Source organism: Haliotis asinina, chromosome 10 (assembly GCF_037392515.1).
Source record: "Haliotis asinina isolate JCU_RB_2024 chromosome 10, JCU_Hal_asi_v2, whole genome shotgun sequence".
In the NCBI taxonomy this organism is placed as follows: Eukaryota; Metazoa; Mollusca; class Gastropoda; order Lepetellida; family Haliotidae; genus Haliotis; species Haliotis asinina.
Window position 1 is genome coordinate 35,996,322 of NC_090289.1, and position 14,900 is coordinate 36,011,221.

Consider the following 14,900-nt stretch of genomic DNA (forward strand, 5'->3'; position numbering starts at 1 on the left):
TTGCCGAGTGAAGCGTAGAACTAAATTCAACTGCACACTCCCAATTTAAAACCAATGGTCCACAAACTACAGCTGAACAAAGGATAATGCGTGTTTAAGTCAATATTGAAATATCGTGAAGTGACGTTTTAGACGTAATTACCTCCCGGCTGCTACTGCTATGTCAGAAGAGAGTGACACAGAGAAGGAAACAGTGTCTTCCAGGAACATTTCAAATCGAATACGATTGCCATTCGAGTCGACCTTGATCCACATACCAAGTGTAAACTCTCTTAGTTCAAATTTGCTGCCCGGTGACATGTTAACATTGACTGGGCCCTTTATACTGATATCGTAAGCTGTGAAATAGATGACAAATTCTCATATTACCATGTTAGTACTGGAAATGTTTTTAAGTATGATAGGTAAAGCGGTCAAAATGAATCACGGGAGTAGACATATCCACATGCAATTCCCCAAGTTGGTACAATGGCGTAATAATAGGTGATGAAAGAGTTATACATGTGAAAATGAAAATGAAAATGTACAATTAATAGAACTTGTCAAAGACTAATGTTTGAATCTTATCGCTTGTGGCAATGTTCCAGTGAGGAGGGTAACATGCATTGATTTCCCCCAGCACAGCATACCAAATACGTTTATATCTTAAAGGTACTATGTTTCCGTAACTTGATAATGAGTGCCATAGTTTCAACAACAGATTTTAAGCACGATGAAATGGACAGTCACTGGTAATCGAAAATGCAAGATGTTTTATCTAAAGAGAAAGGCTGATTTGCAACTTACAAACGCACTGCGATTTAGACGAGGAGGCAACTTTCTCTGTGGTGAATCCAATGGGACACCGTATACACAACGTCTGTCCTTGTCCAGGTTGATAACTTCCTCGACGACAGGGTGAACATGGACTCAACCCAGTGGAAGAGAGATAGCCTGGCTTACACATTTCTGAAAGGTACGTTTTTCAACGTCTTGTTAAACATTGACACTGTATGATATTCCGTAGTGAGTGAGTTAGTGAGTGAGTTTAGTTTTACGCCACATTCAGCAATATGCCAGCTATATGGCGGCGGTCTGTAAATAATCGAGTCTGGACCAGACAATCCATTGATCAACAACATGAGCATTGATCTGCGCAATTGGGAACCGATGACATGAGGTTCAACCAAGTCAGCGAACCTGACCACCCGATCCCGTTAGTCGCTTCTTACGACAAGCATAGTCGCCTTCTATGGCAAGCATAGGTTGCTGAAGGCCTATTCTACCCCGGGACCTTGGCGCTTTGATATTCCGGAAGCACTCGCCAATCTGGTCGTCATGATGTGTGATCTGGTTGATGTTGTGTCATTGACATACATATATCTTATATTGTTGGGATAATGCAGACAGTCACAAGCAAACATGCCATACTTACTAGCCAAGTTTTCGTCGAGTTCATGAAAATGAATATATGCTGATTCTTTGAGCTTTTTGTTCTATTTAACCTCAAAGCACAGATTAAACCAAAATTCTTTGAAATTTACGCCAGTCAGTTACACTTCGAGTTATAGGAAACTTGCTAGTATATATAGCGCACATATCCATGCAACTAGTGCTTGCCCTGGTGTTTGTTTCCCTCGATCATTGGATTTCAATCTCAACGTCACACCGTATTATCAATCTCAAGTCCCTGGGTAGTATACAACTCTCGCTACCACTAGGCGCGCGGAGTTTATTGTGGCTTCTTCTCATCCTAACGAGGTACCCAATTCGCTGCTGGGTGGTGGTTTTTACACCCCTCACAGGTGGGCTCGATTCCGAAACCTCAACCTCGTGGGTCACTACCCTGGCGCTTTACCCAGCTCGTCCACCGCGCCCTCAATGTAGTTGGTTATTCTGTAACCTTTACCTTTACACTGACTTGCGCTGAAGCTGCCCTTTTGGGGAGTGGTAAGGCCTGTCGGACACTTCTTGCACTCAGTTGATCCTGTGATGTCCTGATAGTGACCAAGAGGACACAACTCACACTTTTCCTTGTGATAGTACATTCCTTTTGGACATGGAACTGGAATCATATGTCACAACTATAACGGCAAGATCAGAATATCTGCATGAAGTCATTCTAGTCATTACTTATTATGATCATAGTTGTGTACGCAGAATCCGACTCAGACATTGAAGTCGGGGCTTCTTGCACACAGAAATCTCAATATGACCACTGATATGTCCTCATAACATGACACGTCTCCACTTTCTCACCTTTGTAATCATTGCCTTTACCTTTCAATACAAATGAATATTAAATTCTAGAGAAATCTGTCGAAAATGGAAATAGTTTTTGATACGGTCCTTCTCTTACACAATCACGATGTCAACCAACCTAGGACACACACTGCAACATTGTTGATACTTATTAGACTACTTCGCAGTACTCCGCTGTTAAAATACTGCTGCAATAATTATATTTCTTAAGTGAAATCTTAAAAAGCTGACATGAAATTTAAGAATTCAACACCAAATAAGATAGCCAGATATCGCTCAACTGAGCCAATTTAGGTTGGATAATTTCTGTTGTTTAAACATAACTTGCAGAAAAAACATTTAGTGGACAGACTATACAGGTACATGTCTGCACGCATGTCAATGCCATACAATATGTTCTCAGGAGTGTGAAATCATAGTGATAAGTAGTATAGCATGTGCTCAGTGCAATGCAACAATGTGTACATCGCCTACAACTGATTATATAGTTAATTACTCAGTTTTGAGAAGCAAACGGCTTCCAATGACGTCATTGATTGATCATTACGTTAACAGTAGTACAATGTTTGCTGTGGAATACTCCATTGTTGATTTTGCAGCTACATTCATACGCACGGTCCGACGTGGAAATATAGTGGAAACGTTTGCTCCACCCAAATCAAACCTTTCACGATCATGTTATGAACATATCAAATCACGTTTACTGGCTCAGTCGCCGTTTCTTCTTTCAGGCATACCCGATTGTGCTTATCAAATTCATCACTTCATCTCTGTGAGTGAAAGTACTCACCACACATTGAGGTCCTGCTTTTCACAAAACCATTCCGACAGAGACGTTTTTCATTCATCTTGGTTAGTCCTGAAGGTGAAATCCGTATGCCGTTTGCCGTAAACGAAGAATGTTTGTTCAGCTCTTGGAAGATGTTATCGAGAGTGCTTCTGACTTGAGAGACTTGCTCATCTTGGGATATACCCGATGTTGCCACCACTTCTACGTCGATGTCAAAGACGATGTAATGTGTTGGCTGTGACCCTCCTCTGGCTGCTCGTCTTCCCTCGTCTACCTCGCCACAATACACTTGCACGTTGTTCACGTTGCAATGCAGTGCTTCATTTCCTAAACACATGGAACTTGCAACTTTCTGGACAAGGTGAATGAATTCCTTTTTAATTTCATCAATCGCTGTGTCGCAAGGTCCGCTGTAGGTTAAGTACATGGGCAGACGTCGTATGTTGTTTGGCACCTTGTTAACCTCTGCAATTTACAGATGACTTTATAACAGGTCCAACATACATCATATTCATATTTTCATCGGGTGATCACAGATGCTATTACTAAATAAACCGTATGTGCAAATCTTAGTTGACATCATGTATAAAAGCGAACAAACCACACATTCACAAGAAATTTCTGTTAAAAGCAGAGTCGAGTGTACATTTTCGACCCTATCACGAACAGGTGTTTATGAATCACAATCGAATACTGATGATACCAGGTGTTCGTGAAACGGTTGTGGAAAGTTGCAGATCAGAAGTTCTCAGTCTTTTCAAACTGCCTTGCGAGAAGGTTTTGTCTTTCTTCACAAACTGCTGTATTGTCCGCTTGGCTTACATGTACATGAGCGACGACTGTGGAATTTCATATTTAAGTGCACATCGGTACACAGAAAAAATGATCACTTCCATCTTAGCAGATGATCAGCGGTATTACCTTGCGCATTGATCCAGTTAATTAAAATAACAAATTTGATAGATTTGAGCTCGCCATAGATACGACTGTAAACAATCTGTGATGCTGAAAAGAACGTGCACCCTGCTCTCCTTCCTTATCCACCTTGAAAACTCTTGTTCTGCCCCTCACGAAATAATACATAATACATCACATCACACTAACCACACAAATACAGTAACAGCATGACCATAAATTACCACCATTACCATAAGTCAACATAAAGACCCGTGAAGGTCTACCCGGGGTAGAATAGGCCTTCAGCAACCCATGCTTGCCATAAAAGGCGACTCAGCTTGTCGTAAGAGGCGACTAACGGGATCGGGTGGTCAGGCTCGCTGACTTGGTTGACGCATGTCATCGGTTCCCAATTGCGCAGATCGATGCTCATGTTGTTGATCCCTGGATTGTCTGGTCCAGACTCGATTATTTACAGACCGTCGCCATATAGCTGTAACATTGCTGAGTGCGGCGTAAAACTAAACTAAACTCACTCACTCACTCACTCAACATAAAATAACACAATTCTACTCACTTGTACACTCGTTCGGTAGACGATAGACATCTGGATGCCATGTTGGATCATTGTTAGAGTCACCATAACACTTGAACTCGTGATCGGTGCTCTCTGGAATGTCATACTGTCTGTTACAGTGTACGTTGCAGAGCCGCTGTCCAGTCCAGAACCCACAGGCAATAGCGCCGTTCGTTGGTGCGGTAAGGTTCGTACACATGTCCACTGTAAACCACAGAAGACTGCCTACATCTTTCAGAGTCAATATATTAGACGGGTGTACAGAGATAAACACGTGTTTTCGACAGTTATCGCATCTGACTGCCCTGGCTAACGTTCCAAATTTAAACGGAGCGACGAAGAAAGCAGAAAGCAGAAAAGGCGCCGAGTTTGAACAGAGAGTACCAAACTTCGACTTTCAACGTTTTAGGGCTCACAACAACATCAGAGTGTGTAATATCTGCAGTTTGAAGTCTGTCGGAATCCAGTTCAGAGCACGTCACTAATATCCTCAGGCCTTTGGATTAGGTGGTTGGGTAATCATACTCCGAATTCCCTGACCATTATTCGTTTGTTCAACCACTGGATAAATTAGTGAGTGATCTTAAGAGAGCTTTAAGCAATAGTCCGTCAACATCACGTCAGGGGACACCAGAAATAAGCTTCACACATTGTATTCAATATGGAGAATCGAACCGAGGTGACGAGCGAAAATTTCAACTACTAGGCTACACCCCTGCCCCAATTCTGGAATATCTAGTCTAACATAGCTGCAATCTTGCCAACTGTTGCAACAGCACTCTGTCACATACATGGCAAACTATGTTTCCTGATGTGTTAGTGCTCTCAGTGGAACTTACAAAATACGATATTTAGTTGCTGTTGAATTCGTCATGAACATGCAAGTGTTTTCCAAACACATATAAATTGTATTCCAATAACGTACTAACTAACGGCACAGTTACATTCATTCATTGAATCCAGCATTCTTTACCTTGGCAGTAAGGTTTCTGCCAAGGTGGTGAGTAATTCTGTCCCCAGTCCCAGTATGTAGATGCGGGATTACTCCTTCTGTCGCTTCTCATACTGCAAGTGATGTATCTTTTTCCTCTCAGAGGGAGTGCCAGGGCACACTCCAGTCGACATTGTTTACCAATATCAAAGGGAGGATGACAGCCTGGGGTGTCGATGTATTCTCCATTTATTGTCGGAGGATCGCACCGAATTCCTGCGAAGAAAATGTTTCAGTAAAATTAATCTGATGATGACGACCTCGTGCTTCAAATTATCATGGAAGTGAGAATGGCATAGGGGCATTTAAGATCAGTGTGCCAGTACACTTCACCGTGGAATAAATTACCTCCATTTGAAAGTATTTATGAGAAATTGTTTCAACACTTATCATAAGCATATAATATGTGAAGGTGACCGACGAGATTGTCAAGGTTGTAGACTCGTTTGATGCATGACACGTATCAATACTTGTAAAGCAAATCACTCTACTGTCTTGCTTAAACGTGACTGCCATCGTGCTGGTGGAAATTGCTGAATGGAGCGTTAATGTGTGAAATAGATGATTAAGAATTCTTCCAGGGATATTCGTTTTGTATATTGCATTCACCATGTATAACATACGTTCAACTTCAACGACGAAGATACATTGGGTTGCCTTGTTTCCGGCTGCATCTACAGCATCAAACGCCACTATATGTTTTCCAGCTGGGAAACTGCCGCCGATACTAGTCACAGGGTATGCAGACGTTGATGTCATTCTAGGTTGTTGATCAGAGTTGTCCGACACAGATATTTTCGGCCATATCACACTTGTAGATTTACTATTAGGGTCAAAAGTCTGGTATATCTTCTGTGATGAACAGTTGTGGAAAACCGGGGGCTCCACATCTACAATACAACTTGGGTTCATGAGTCAAAGCTTGCATGTATAGGGAGATAGTAAGCGTTGGTACAGTCAGTAACCCATACTATAATTGGTGCACATATGTCGTTTGAAACTTTGAAGCGCGATGAAATTTTCACTTTTACTTGGGTATTAGATATAATTGTCATTCGACAAATGGATGAAGGTGGAGGTGCCCAATGTAGGTTGAAGGTTAGTGTTGTGACCATATGCTTTCACAGTCCTTTGAAATTATCATGTGCTGTCAGATTATACCCACTAAATACCTGTGCATTGGAAATCAGTTGTGGACCAGCCTTGTTCACGACATTTGGCATATCTTTCTTTTGTTGAAGCGTATCCCTTGTTTCGATTGCATTTCAACCGGCACACGCTCCCATAAAGATAGTCATTATCACACTCAAACTTGACTGCATTATTTGGAAGAACCAACGTATTGCAGGATTTTGCTGAAAGCAGGAACAAACATGATAATGCAGACGAGAATAGTTAACAATGGTATGCTATAATCCGAACCATAAATAAACTCAATAATTGACTTACGATTTTACATACCTACCCAATCAATGAAAAAACCATTCGCGTAGACTGGACATCTCACAAACTGGTATTCGGTATGTCTGTTTAGAAATTTTAACTGAATCGTGCTTGAAATCATAACACTGCATCCATAGTGCGCTCTATAAAGTATATTTAGTCGGAATATCTACAGGTATATGTCATACCAATTTTAGTAACATTCTTGACTGTATAGGCGGTACTACTTTAACACAGAGAGATTACTTATCACATACCTTTACAGGTCGGAGCTGCCTTCGACCAACCGTTGAACTCGCAAGTAGTTTGGGCGGACCCAACAAGATTGTAGCCTGCGTCACAGGAATACCTGCAGGTATCCCCATACTTTCTCCCCTGAAGACAGTTCACCTTCCCATTGCTTGGAAGGGGCAATCTAGGACACCTACGAACTAACAGGAGATACAAGTACAATGTATTTGTCTTTAGTATCACACATTTAATACTGAAATTACATCAAACGAAATTATTTTTTGTATAGACCAGTAACATTGTTACATTCGAAAATACTGTAAAATCAAATAAGAACACTGCTGGAATTAGATTTTTTTTGTAAAGGCTGTTCAGTTTACTCAAATCTTGAAATTGTCACATCAGCTAAACGTCAAACAGTAAAGTGGCACAGGTCTGACTCTTTGATGAAACAAACAGAAGTGTATGGCGCTGACAGCCTTAAGGGCAGAACATATACCACGTGCATTCTACTCACCATACGGGCCAATAGTAAAGAGACTATACAAATCAATGGGATACTATCTAATAGAGAAGAGAATGAAACAACGGACCAACCTTTCACTGTAAATCTTTTCGTGCAATATGACGATAGGCCAGTGCAGGGGTTGGAGGTTATGTACCGTATGCAATGTCTCCCCGGAGAAAAAACAGAACCAGGTCCAGAACCTTCCACCAAGGTCAACTCGAAACATTCGCTGAAAAACATAAGATGTTTACGTCATTATGAACGGGGCATATCCTTGAAGACCACGGGTTAGAATTGGTCTCCAAGCCGACAAACGGTATCGTGTCTGGCTCAGACTAAATTAATACAGATCACCGTCATACACCTGGAATATTAGCTTGTGCTGCTATCGCCATCTGGCAAATTTGTTTTCTCTCATCTCAAACCTCCGTGACTTTTTACTAGTACTGTCGAAAGGATTACTTTGTCAACGTGTCACTGCATGGGTAACACTGTTCTAAATAATTAATACAGATGCAAGTTTGTTTTTCGTCACTAGGACAAAGTCAATGCAAAACTAGGGTACCTGTAGACTGAACATCACCAATACATGATGAGGATGACTCGAAAGGTCAAAGATATTGATTGAATCTGTCAGAGAAAATGATTTGCCAATCAGAAAACATGATACATTAGAGGTAACTATTAACAAAGCATGATGCTTTCTACTTGTACATTGCACTTATACATCGTCACCTTGTCACTGGAAGCTCCCAGCTCACACTTGCCGTACTCTTTCCTCTGTCTGCATACTGACTTGCGTTGATACTTGGGCACCATGGGGTTGGTGGGGGTTTGGGGCGGTCGGCTGTAATAGGATAGTATTTTCATAATGCAACATGTCAGTTAGTTACCGACAAGTGAAGTTGCGGGGCTCCTTTCACAATGCAACCTTCACCAAGGTTAAACTTAACTCCCATTCTTTAACGCTGCACTAAGGTTGCCTAAGATAACCTTAGTGTAATGTTAAAGAATGGGAGTTAAGGTTAACCTGAGTAAAGGTTGCTTTGTGAAAGGAGCCCCGGATAATAACTTCCGGATAAACAGCCGTGAAGATAGATAAGGTGGTCAGTTTCACTTTTCACGTGACGTATTCAGGTGGTGCATATCGATGCTCATTGCGTTAATCACAATATTGTCCAGTTCAGATTCGACTATTCACAGATCGACGTTATACCCTACTTACAAGCCATCGACCGCTGCCACAGACCAATCATAGTTACAATCAATCTTAGGCCCCTACAATCAACTTTACAATCACAATAGAATTTTCCTAATCCACTTGCACAAAGACGATCTTAAGACAGCATGGATTTAAGATCGCGATCTTAACTAAGATCGAACTTTTCAACGTTAGAAGGAAGAATATTTTTAAACTCGATTCTTGTCTACAGTTGTCTGCAAGTGCGCATAGCATGCTACGCAAATAAAACGTGGAACTGGTTACTGCACACAAATGACATACCCCCACAAACCTTTGTAATAACGTGAAAGAAGGAAATGATAACGTGGAATATGTATATTTAATAACTCGTACCTCGTGGGTTATTCCCTATTTTTTCTACATTCTAATATGATTTATGAACTGAGAATGTGATACTGCAACAACAGAAATATCACGTTTTATGGAAATATTGAAATAGAAACAAATAAATTAACAAACTGGGGTTTTGAGTTATTGACGTAATAATCATGAAAATTAAAAGATAACACAAATTATAAAAAAAGAATGATTCCTTATAATATAACACCTAAATGTGCCATGATTTGTCAATGACTGTCAATAAATCACAGTGTGGCATCTGGTCGGTGTTATTTGGAGTAAAGTCCAAAATATATCCCATAACTATTAGATTTGTAAAGATATGAAAGGGTAACATGACTGCGGGAGTGATGTGGAAAATGCATGATGGAGAAATATAAAACCGATATTATTCCGTGTGTGTTGTATGTGTTGTTAAATACTTATCCACAGTATGGTATTTGTTTTACGTTATCCTGTTGATAATTATTTTATGTTTGTTAAAAAAACATTTTACGCAAATTTCACATGCCTCAGCAAGTTTATTTTCCTGTTTGAAGAATACTTGTACTATATTTAAATTGCATAGATTAAAACTCTTGTCTCTCGTCAGATTTTATTTTAGATTTTAGAATCAGAAAGAAACACAATTTTGTAGGTTATCCAACTGTAGATTATTGTAATGATAAACTATGACAAAAACATTGACACGACTATGAACGAAAAGAAATATATGTGGAGATCTGCACAGTCACACCATAACATACATTGTATTTGGGCATGGCAGATTTTACGGCAACGGCACAATATGTAAAGGGAAAACACTCCCATCTTGCGTAAAACCTAACATTAGCTGTCTTTGTGTTGTTGAAAAGGTCATGACAACTGCTAATCGTATGCAGACACCTATCGTTACTATCCTTTCCTTGTTTGTCAAAAAGGTATGGTGTTCATACTTTTTCCAACACTGAATCAGGTGATAAATGTACTTTATGATATCGACTCGATAATTTTGTTCACTACCGCAAATAACGACATTTCTGACGTTACATCCATGTTGCATTCTGCCTGTTGTTGAAGCGTCGAGGCGAATAATAATTATGCATATGCAATATAAAAACAATCCCCAAACGTAAAGCTAATTAAATGCGTGAAACTGACACCAACTTGAACGCCATTTTGCTACTGATAACAATGATCTTAGCTCCTTACAATTGGTTCCAATCAATTGTAAGTTTTGATTGTAACTTACAATGATCTTAGTTTACAATCGCTTTGTGCAAGTTGATGGAGATTTTAGCCGAAGCCTAAGTCGCGATCTTAAGGATTTACAATAATTGTAACTCTTACATCGTTTTGTGCAAATGGGCCCAGGTATATTCTAATGTACTCCGCAATCCGCACCGAATGCTACCGTGTTCTCCGATTGGTCCATATTATGATCACAACACAACGCACATTGCGAAATTGAAATCAGTGAGCTCGGTAGCATTCGGTGCGGATTCCCCGATGGAGTAACGTAAACTTCCGTCTTAGAGAAATGCGACACCGGTCATTCTTAGTCAAAACGGCCTAATAATACCAAATAAAAGGTATTATCTTAGTAAAATCGCCCCGGTGTAATTCACTGGTCCCTCGGGTTTGATGTACCCTCGATGTTTGTGTATGTTGCCCTTGCCGTTCGTGTCCCCCCTGTGACCAGTGAACAACGTGTAATGTATGGAGGAGTATTAGGGCGACAAAAGCTATCAGATGATGGGGTCGGGTGCGGGTGGTTGTTATGACACTAATACGCTTCCATTGGTTGATGACTGCTTGTTAAATGCTCATTTTTAGAAAGTTTTCTTTTGTATATTACATATAAGTGATCATGAGCAAGAATTTCATAAGACCTGTAACATTGCTAAAGCTGACATGCATGCAGCCATAATTGTCCTCTGTTTTTGTCGAGCATACGTCCATTTGTACACTGAACTCTACCCCTAGCGTACTGTGTATTGATCGGAGTTCATTAGTCAACTTAACATTTGGCTTCCGTAGCTATTCCTAACCAGTAACGATCAATGACTTTAATCGTGATAAGTTTTCATTTTCTATAGAGAAAGTTATACTTACGTCGGCGACAGCAGGACGAATAGTGTACGCTCACTGCAACAAATGTATTTCTATATTACGGGTTTTATCGAGTAAATGAATATTTTTTTTATTCTTGATTAACTTACCTGAAAAGGATTTACTAAAGACGCGTACATTTAATTTAGAATTTTAGGTTATGCAAATAAACAATACCTGCTACAAAAATGGACGTTAGTCCCAGCAGAGGCATCCTCCAGCAGTTCCTGCAAGCAAAAAATAACAATCATCACAATTTAGGTTAAGCTAATAAACAGTACCTGGAAGTTATACCCTGGATTACAGGTTATCCGCTATCAAGGTTATACACTGGATTATAGGTTATCCGCTATCAAGTTTATACACTGGATAACAGGTTATCTGCCATGATGTCTGACTTGAGAGAGTGAGTTAAGAGTTGCAGTCACATCGGCAGTATTTCAGCCATGAAGGTTATACACTGGAGTACAGGTTATCTGATATGAAGGATATACACTTGAGTAGAGGGTCTAGATTTTCGAAACTCTCTTAGCGCTCGGATAGTCGTAAGTGTCATCCATACATTAACAGTAACTTTAAGTTACAAGTATCTTAGCGCTATGAGAGCTTCGAAAATCTGAGTCCTGGATATCTGCTATGAAGGTTATACACTTGAGTACTGGGTATCTGATATAAAGGTCATACGCCAGATTACCGGTTATCCGGCTTGAAGGTTATACATGGGATTACAGGTTATCTGCCTTGAAGGTTATAAACCGGATTGCAAGTTATCCGCCTTGAAGGTTATAAACTGGATTGCAAGTTATCCGCCTTGAAGGTTATAAACTGGAGTAAAGTTATCTACCATGGAAGTTACACCCTGCAGCTGGATTACAAGTTTATACAATGGATTGCATATTTTCTGTAGTGATGTCTGATTTGAGGGTAAATTTTGGAAAAAAGATTCAAATTTAGCCCCTGTGAATATCAAAAAGAGGAATTAAACCGCGGCGATTTTACTAAGATAATACATTTTATTTGGCTTTATTAGGCTTTTTTTCACTAAGAATGACCGGTATCGCATTTCTCAAAGTCGGAAGTTTACGTTACTCGATCGGGGAATGCTACCGTGCTCTCCGATTGGTCCATATTATGATCACAACACAACGCACATGGCGAAGTTGAAATCAGTGAGCTCGGTAACATTCGGTGCGGATTCCCCGATCGATTTGTTTACTGATCCCTCGGGGTTGATGTACCCTCGATGTTTGTTTATGTTGCCCCTCGTGACCAGTGAACAACGTGTAATGTATGGAGGAGTATTAGGGCGACAAAAGATATCAGATGATGGGGGTTATAAACTGGATTGCAAGTTATCCGCCTTGAAGGTTATAAACGAAATAGGCGAAATTTCAGTGCAATGCAATTCTTATCAAAGCCTGATCAGCTGTGTAAAACACCAACCAAAAACGTATAATTTTGTTACCCTAAACTCAGACCACTTTCATTCATATTACTCTTCTCCATCGGTATTTAAGATATCAGCCTCGACCTTAAAATGGGAAACCATACTTGACTCTAACATTGCTGAATCAGATTGGAGAATTTACAACATTATACCATTTAGATCTACACAGAGTACAGAATTACGATGGATCCAAATGAAAATTATTAGTAATATTCTAGGCACAAATTACTACTTACATAAAATAAAACTCAGTGACTTACCACTCTGTAACTACTGTAATATTTGTAGTGAAACAATGTTTTATCTATTTTGGATTGGAATCAGATAAACAGATTGTGGAGGAATGCTGAAGAGTGCCTCATGTCTGATGCTGGAGTAAGGATTAATCTTACGAAAGCAAACCATACTATTTGGATTAAAGGAAATGCCAGTACCGAAACAAAAGCATATTTCTAGAATTGCTGTCGGTACTATGATGTCTAAACTATTATTGCTTTTACTACCTGTTCTTATGCGAAATTTACTATATTTTGGTAATCTTTACATACTCCATTTGCCTAATATATCATCTACTTTAGGTAAAGTCCAAATTTAACATGTCAAATGTAAGCAAGAATGAGATCAATGTACATGAATCTGTATTTCTGAATATACCTTGTTTCGCTTCTTATGATGCATATTCTAACCCTGTACATGAATGTGTCACAAACATCCAATTCAAACCCTTTTGTTCATTGTATTTGTTTATTGTATGTTCATTGTATGTGTCCTATACTCTGAGAAAATGCAAATAATATATATACTGAAAGCCATTAAAAACGCAATTTGACATTCATACTTTCTTTACTCACACAAATGTCAACATATATAGATGTAAGTGACAGATATGTTTTAAATAAACATCTGTGGATTACTTAATCGGAAAATGTCCAATCAACAACAACTTCAGTGACGCAACAACGACATCAAACAAAGGTGGGGTCAATTGCAGTCAATATCGTGTGTGTCCACCGTGCAGTGCAATACAGTCTCCGGGGGCATTGGAAGACACAGATTTCTCAGAAACAGCTGTGGAATTGTCTGTCAGTGATGTTGAATTGATGCTGTCAATTCAACACTTGTGCTTAGTCATGACACCTCTCCTTACACTCCTCAACGACCATGTTCAAAAACACAGTTTTTCTCGACGACGATAAATCCTTTGACGTTCATCAGCAAAGGGCACGTTTAAAGTGCATTAAGGCATCCTCGCACCGTTGTGGCGCACACACGACGTTGTCTTGTGTAAGACTCGGATACTACGGTCCCGTCGAGCTGTCGTCAAAGGTGGTGCACCAGGTTGCGGACGAATGCATCACTTCCGGTGGCCCGAAAACGTTGTCTGAGTTGAGCAACAGTGGATGGATGCACATTACAGTGTCTGACAATCATCACATTTAAAGAAACGCCTCTAACCATAGCGAGAACTGATTCTCTTCGTCTTCGTGTCAAGCATGGCATTTTCTCAGCGTGATTCAGTTTCACAATTCCTTGTGCTTTGATAGCGCCTGGGTGCAGGTAATGCACGTGCACAATGTGTTTCAGGAATGTGGTTGTGTTTACGAGAAATGTCAAAGGTTCAATTTTTAGCATAGAAGTTCATAAAAGAGGAATGTTCTGGGGCTCAAACTCAAAATGGGCAAGAATATCAGCCTTTTATCCCTACATCCTCCGTATCGCAGGAAAAAAAGTCTTCAATAGCAGTTTTTAAAGTTCCAGGACAACAGATACCAGTTGCGTTTTTAATGGCTTCGGTATATATGTTTACGGGCAAAAATTCAAAAATAGTACAGGTGTTCAGTCATCAATATCAGATGGTTAAATGAAAACAGAATGCCGTTTCCTCTAACGGAAAACGGCATTCTGTTTCTATTAACTATCTGATATTTAAATCGCTACTTGTACCTGTACCTTGACAATCTCCACTACACTTTCTAATCATATCCAGGTAATTGTCCCTGATATGTTAGGTAGACTGAGATGGTTTTTAAAAAGAAACCAAATTTCTTTTGTTAAAAGAAATCTGAGTTATTGCGGGGTAAATGAAATACATGATAATCCTT

General features: G+C 39.8%; 2 protein-coding genes across 2 annotated transcripts in view; both read right to left on the minus strand.

Moving 5' to 3' along the window:
* The window catches only part of LOC137297648 (mannose-1-phosphate guanyltransferase alpha-A-like), a 510,132-nt gene that overhangs the window by 457,892 nt on the left and 37,340 nt on the right, over nt 1-14,900 (minus strand). The gene's annotated exons all lie outside the window — the stretch shown is intronic.
* The window catches only part of LOC137298677 (sushi, von Willebrand factor type A, EGF and pentraxin domain-containing protein 1-like), a 46,859-nt gene that overhangs the window by 15,217 nt on the left and 16,742 nt on the right, over nt 1-14,900 (minus strand). Inside the window, exons 2-13 of the mRNA XM_067830958.1 lie at nt 11,529-11,578; nt 8,387-8,525; nt 7,833-7,907; nt 7,197-7,314; nt 6,669-6,851; nt 6,120-6,386; nt 5,479-5,712; nt 4,506-4,709; nt 3,032-3,496; nt 1,889-2,044; nt 787-948; nt 143-338 (exon numbers count right to left, since the gene is read on the minus strand). Coding sequence (XP_067687059.1) covers nt 143-338; nt 787-948; nt 1,889-2,044; nt 3,032-3,496; nt 4,506-4,709; nt 5,479-5,712; nt 6,120-6,386; nt 6,669-6,851; nt 7,197-7,314; nt 7,833-7,907; nt 8,387-8,525; nt 11,529-11,578 — 2,249 coding nt within the window. The remainder of the gene's footprint in view (nt 1-142; nt 339-786; nt 949-1,888; nt 2,045-3,031; nt 3,497-4,505; nt 4,710-5,478; nt 5,713-6,119; nt 6,387-6,668; nt 6,852-7,196; nt 7,315-7,832; nt 7,908-8,386; nt 8,526-11,528; nt 11,579-14,900) is intronic.